The sequence below is a fragment of the Pteropus vampyrus genome, unplaced genomic scaffold, assembly GCF_000151845.1.
Source record: "Pteropus vampyrus isolate Shadow unplaced genomic scaffold, Pvam_2.0 Scaffold118, whole genome shotgun sequence".
Taxonomy (NCBI): domain Eukaryota; kingdom Metazoa; phylum Chordata; class Mammalia; order Chiroptera; family Pteropodidae; genus Pteropus; species Pteropus vampyrus.
In genome coordinates, this window is record NW_011888899.1 from 263,323 (window position 1) to 269,852 (window position 6,530).

General features: G+C 47.5%; 1 protein-coding gene across 3 annotated transcripts in view; it reads right to left on the minus strand.

Moving 5' to 3' along the window:
• LOC105296080 (serine/threonine-protein phosphatase 4 regulatory subunit 1-like) overlaps positions 1 to 6,530 on the minus strand; it is a 72,837-nt gene that overhangs the window by 4,654 nt on the left and 61,653 nt on the right. For all 3 annotated transcript variants that reach the window (XM_011366016.2, XM_023534100.1, XM_023534101.1), the window contains 6 exons: positions 5,360 to 5,458; positions 4,578 to 4,763; positions 4,177 to 4,338; positions 3,272 to 3,372; positions 1,022 to 1,142; positions 96 to 230 (listed from right to left, as the gene is read on the minus strand). In XM_011366016.2, the coding sequence (XP_011364318.1) occupies positions 96 to 230; positions 1,022 to 1,142; positions 3,272 to 3,372; positions 4,177 to 4,338; positions 4,578 to 4,763; positions 5,360 to 5,458 (804 nt within the window). The remainder of the gene's footprint in view (positions 1 to 95; positions 231 to 1,021; positions 1,143 to 3,271; positions 3,373 to 4,176; positions 4,339 to 4,577; positions 4,764 to 5,359; positions 5,459 to 6,530) is intronic.

The following is a 6,530-nucleotide window of genomic DNA, read 5'->3' on the forward strand; positions in this document are numbered from 1 at the left end:
CTAGTACTTCAGGGCTGGATTCTTCGTCCAGGGCACCTGGTATCAACGCGCGCGCACGTGCCCAGGGGAGACCCCCACCCCCAGGCCATGCTAACCTGACAAATGAAAGCGAAAGCCTGCCGTCCGACCCACTTAGAGCAGTGCCGGAATCTTACGATGAGCTCGTTGATGAAATTTAATCCCAATGCGCTTTCGCTGTTTGAATAGAACTTCTGCAGAATTGCCACGACCTGTGAAAAGTATCGGAAGAGCAATTTAAGATGCTGCCATCTGTCTGCGTTATGAATACTGGTCTACATGGAAACTGGAATTTTTATGAACCCTTCCGCCTTTAAAATGAATTTATAAGTACGGGAGAAGGTAATTTTTTTCACATAATCATCATCAGAACACAGAGGAAAACATGTTTAAATATACGGCAATACACGTACATACTCAGACACATAAAACCCTTCGTTAAAATGAAATTCGACAAGGGACTGGCATTGGAAAAACGATTAATCTTAAGAGTCCAAATTTGAGAAAATGTCCCCTTGCATAATAACTAAACCATTCTCTTTCGGAACATGTCATTTTTATAAAATTTTAATACTATCAGAGTTCTTCGTAAATCAATATTTTCAAATGAGACTTTTCCCCTCAGTATTCAGCTGGTGTGAGCCCGCACACAACCCATCGGCTTTCCCATGCTGAGGTTTCTGCTCACTCACTACCTTTTTACAAAACCATGCTGTACAGTCAGTCCGACCCGTGTTTAAAAGCACACTAAGGCACTGTTTAAAGGGTCTCCTCTGTAAAATGATTCACCCACGATTTCCATCACGGAAGCATACAACTTAACAACAAAGCTATCTCACAGACTGATAAAACTATCATGCAGTTCCTAATTCCAAAATATAAAAGCTGGTTTCATAGGCGAACTGACAAATTAAGCCCAGAAAAAATAAAGTGGTTAAAAATGGAATAAACAGAAATATTCCTATTTCCAAAAATCACAAACGGAAAGGCCACGATTCCTTACTAGTCTGAAGGAGATCCACCGAACCTCAGAGACTTTGTCTGCACACAACTTTAAGGCAATATGCATTAAATAGTCATAAACATCACTGGGGTGGTAGAGCTCCAAAATCAGTATCAGCTGCCTGGAATGGAAAAAAAGAAAGAAATGGTTGTGGGGCGGGGGGAGGATGAAAAGCACCTTATTAATTTCTCTTTACTCTCGTTTCGTCTTATAGATAAAAAGAGCCAGGCTGGGAGACTGAGGCAAGGAGGACCAAGGGGGGCTTCCTGCTGGGAAAGCCGGAGGCAGGAAGCTGAGAAATGGCCACGCAGAGAAGAGGGAGAAAAAACCCTTAATTCCTCGTCTCCCACGCACGAACAAATCAAACTAAAGGACATAAACTTTGTAAAACAGAGGCTGAGAAATTTATGAATAGGGATTTAATATTTCAATTTTAGGTTATCAGTTCGAAAGCACATAAAACTTTAAAATCAGATAACATAAAAATAGCCAGAATGATGAAGTTCCCAAAGATCAGATCAAGGGAACACTCAAATGAGATTTCACTGCCTCTGCCGCGTTCCTGAAGCTGCAAATTAAATTTTCCGCTGTTGCCGGCCAGCTCAGGGCTGCGTGCACCAGCTTTCCGCATGCAGCCAGGTCCGCCTGGAGAGAAGTGGGAGCCTGCTCCAAGGGCGGATTCAGAGCTGGCTGGCTGCAAACATCCACTGCGGAAGCTTCCACTGTTTTCTACGTGGGGATGGGGAGAAGGGCATGAAAACAAATGGCATTATTTCCACACTGGCGATGAAAGGAAATGAAAAATAGATTGGAAGGAAGTTAGAACCAGAAGCCAGGAGTGCCAGTGAATACTTTCATATCAAAAAGCACTGTTTTCAGAAAAAAACGATACCAACATTATGGGCATGGGAGCACAGAATTCATATCTGCGGCTTTGGCTTCAATAATCACAGCAGAGATGGGAGATAGACAGCGTTCAGGGGCAGCGCCATCGGGCGATGCTGAGCCGGCCGGTCCCCGGCTCTGTCCCCAAACAGGTCCCATCCCCGTCCCCATGCCCGGTCCCAGGGAGGCGGGTCAGCCCGTACCAGGTCCCTTAACCCCAAGCCCGGGGAAGTGGGTCAACCCGTACGTGTCCCCATCCCCGGTCCCGTTCCCATCCCTCGCCGCGTCCGCATCTCCGACCCTACCCGGGCTGCGTCCCCGTCCCCATCCCCATCCCCATCCCCTTCCCCTGCCCGGGGAAGCCGGTCAGCCCGCCAGAAGGACCTGGCCAAGTTCCCGCACACTGCCACTAGAGGGCGCGAGGCTTTCATGGAAAAACGCAGGCCTGTTTTTGTTAGAATGGACGCGGGGAACGCGGCATAATGACTGAAACCTCAATCTCTCAAATTAAGCATAATGATTAAAGATCGCAGCAAAGAGAAAATCTTTCGGTTTGCCCCCGGCATCGGCCAAATCATATCCTGAATAGCTGCAAAAGCTTGATGGATTTCTACAGGGAAGACAATTACTTGTGAGATTTCTAGCGGAGGGTAAGAAAAATGAAAACTAAAGATATCGAAATAAATCTCGACAAGGTGAAAACTAAAACCCAAACAACCACTACCACAAACAAATCCACTCGGTACTGCAGAAAGCACATTATACACCTCAGGAAGGAGAATTATTTAAAGTGATGCTTTCACTTTTAGAATCACTAAAACCTTTACCGGCACAGATGGAATTAAATAACTCCTTCGCACACGAAATGATGTACAGATATGAGCCACCTTGGGCGACGTTCTTATTTAATAATCATCTCATCTGGGTTAGACCTTTTCATATCTCTCAGTGTAGCATAATTTTCTTTAGAAGCTGAAGTGCACAAACCATGCTGTGCCCTAGAGGGCTTACGCTCAGAATGTTCAAGAAAGCTTTGGCAAAAAAACTGCTCCGATTAATAGCAAAATACTGAAGAGTGGGTGATTCATCTTTTATTTGGTTCGAATAAATTGCTTTAGAGAACAGCAGAACCCTCTAATTCCAAAGTGACTCGAGCCCTGTCTTCATCTGAAAAGGAACGCCTCCCCAGGGACTGGTACTCGTAACTTCGAGCTTTGGAGTTCAGTTTATTCCTTAACAAAAACATAATCTCTTTACCCAAAAGAACACGATTACTGCTGGTTTAGAAATCAATTATAAGGTAGGAAAATCAAGAATTATGCCATCTAATTTGCCTTCTCATATCCCCAAACAGGTTTTACTTACTCTGCTAGTTCATATCGAAACCTCCAATTCCTGCTGTTATCGGTCACTACAAATTCTTGAAGCTGATAAAGATATTCTCTCCTCTTGTCTTCATGAAGCAACTATTTTTTAAAAATGTATACATAAATAAAAATATATAATCCCTCAAAATGACCCCAAATATACTGTTTTATTATACCTCAGATTATACATTTGTCACCAGCAAGAACTGTGCATCCCCCGCCGCCTCGATGACCCAGGGTGGCTGTGCATTAACGTGGACGTGGACAGACCCAAACGCTTCCCTGCACGCCTCCAGCCGTCTCCCCGGCTGGTGCATGTGCTCGTGTGTTTCCCAGTGCCCCCTAGCTCTTCCTCCCGTCATGCTTCCTGCACAGAGAACCCCCACACGTGTGAGCTCAGAGTGACAGCTCTGCTGCTCCCACACCTGACGAAGGCCTGAGCCGGGCTGCGCGAGCCAGTCCATCACGGGCAGCAGACGAGAGCGCTCATTAGCCTGGATCATTTTAAAACTCTTATCTCTACACATCATCCTTCCCGACAGGCACGAAGGGAAGCAGCAGCGTCCTGCTGAAAAGCCCGTCGTGCAGCAGTGAGACTGGGCTTTGGCCGGGCTCGGAGCCGGCAAGGCCCACCCACCGGGGCCCGGGGCCTTCCCGCTCACGGAGCACGCTGGGCTACATGTCTACCGTCCCCCGCAAAGCGAGGCGTCAGGGACAGGGAGACGGGAGGAAGGGTGCAAAAACATTTAGCTGTCACCTGAAGAACACCGCGTTTCGATGCTGCATGGAATGAGAAAACGGAGACAGCTGCGTTTTTTCCACTGCAGCTTTACATACCCAGGGTCGAAAAAAACTGTTCTGAAGAGGGGAGGTTTGCTTTTTGTTTTGAATCCTTCTCCCTACCTTTAGAAAGTCATACAGGTGTTTAAGAACTCCTATCCGTACTTCATCCAGGTCTTTTAGGAATCCATTGAAGATGGGCACCAGGTCGGCTGCCGTTAACTGATCCCCAAGAATCACAGCCAGCTCATGAATGGAGAAGGCTAGGGTCCGGCGTACCTTCCACTGGGGTGCACAGCAGACATGCAAAGCACAAAAAGCAAGCACAGTGCCATGTTATCAAGAGTGTAAGCGCCATTTCCAGAGCGAAACTGATGCTGCCAGGTGTTGGCCACTTAACGCTTTACTTCCTCAGAGACCAGTGAACGCGCCGACTGCAGCCAGCAGGTCACTGAAGCTTGCCTCTTCTTCCTCATGAGAAGCCCCCCCATTTCTACGTGTGCTTCTGAAAAGGCGGCTTTTACCTGCACGTCGGAAGCCAGTGTTTCGTACGTGTCCTTCAGGCAGTGCCAGTTCTGCCTGCCCAGGGTGAGCGCCACCCCCGGCAGGCTGTAGGCACAGTGCTTGGCGATGTCGGTGTCCACGCTCTGGGCCCGGGCGGGGTCGGTCATCGACACGTACTCATCGAGCAGGGGCTGTGGTATTACATCCTGGGAACCGGGAGAGAAAGGAAACCATGGCGCTCGCTGGAGAGAAGGAGAAAACTTGTGAAAAACAGGGAGTTTGGGATTTGGAGGTGAAAACAGAAAAGTGGAAATCTGAGAGGAACGAGAGGCCTTCCTGGAGCTCTGGACAGGCAGACTTCCCGACCGGCCGGGAGCGGGCTCCCGACGTGGGCTGACGTTCAAGCCCACGCTCATCTCGTCGAAGAGCAGAAAGCCAATCGGCAAGAGAACAAAGGCGAACACGGCTGAATGAAAGAAGCCATCGAAAACTTTTCAGACCGAAGAAAAGGCAAAATGACTTCCATAAACAGACACTAAATACATTAGAGGATACATGCCGAACTGTCTTCTCCTATCTGACTTGCTTTATTAAAATACTATTTTAGATTGTTCAGAAGACTTTAACACTGCTTTAGAATTTATTTTTTAAGTTACAGAAGAAATATTAGTACCATAGACTGCAGATTGAGATATGTCATTAATATTGATGGAAGAGAAATATTTGCTTCCAATGGCCATTCTTAAATCTAACTTCTTGAAAATGTAAAGTTGTGAGTTGCTCTGCTTTTCGAGGAACACACCTGTAATTTAGATCTATTCTCCTCAAGTGGGGTGGGGTCGCGCCTTTGCTCTTCCGTCTCCGCAAGGTCACGGGTCCCGCTGCAGGGTTCGCCCGGATTCTGTGGGGTGGAGCGGGCATGTCACCAGCATTGCCCCTCCCCCCCACAAAGCATCCTCTTTCAACGCCGGAAAGGCCTTCTGCAAACCAAGACCAGAGCTCCCCCTGAAGTCGAGGGTCTCTCTCCAGAAGCCACAAGCTGCACGTGCACGGTTACACATGATACTGTACAGGGCAGTTGCTTTAAGCACCGAAGCAAACAGATTTTATTCCATTTTAATTTCAAGACCACTTGAGGCCCTTAAGAAAGACAGGCCAATGCTGGCAAGTACCAGCAACCTGAGTCTGCGTGTACCGCTCTTCAGGCCCCCGAGTCCCCAGGGCTGGGTTAACCAAGGCCCCTAAGCAGCAGTCACATGTTTAAGGAAGGCACAGACCACTGCCGAAGGCAGCATGTCCAGCATTCCCTGAGAACTAGAGACTGCAGCTACGCTGGACCCGCGACAGAGGACGGGGAGGGGCGGGGGGAGAGGAGGAGGGGGAGGAGTCACTGAATTTGAGTGAAAAGATCTGGCTGATAAAGGAGTATGTAACTTGGTTCTCGATTCTCACGTGTGCGACACCCCCGACGTCTGCTGATAAACCCTTCAGCAGGCTGACACTTAAAATAAGTGAGACGTTCGGCAGGGCCACGCTGGCCTCTGGCCATTGATTACCGTTAACTGAGACGGACCTGACCTTCTCCATCAGCCGAACATGGGTCTCCTACTTGCACTTGAAATGTCACTCTGTCTACCAGCTTAATGGGTACTGACAAATCGGCTCAATATATGATCCAGGAAAGTCGATTAATACACCGATAGATGCTTCGTTGGCTCTGAGGCACGCTACCAGAACCTTCAATTCCCAAGGTTTCCACTGAAATTTACTGCTGATTTTAACAGAGAGCATGATAAAACAGAAACATTTCGGTATGATAACCTAAGACCTCAATTTCTCCAAGTTAATAAATTCACATATTCATAAATAATAAATCATTATTCTTTCCAGGAATTCATTTTGTTCCAAAATCTTCGTTGCAATTATTATCTACAGCACTTACTCCAGGAGCCACGCTAAGGTTTCAATGAAGC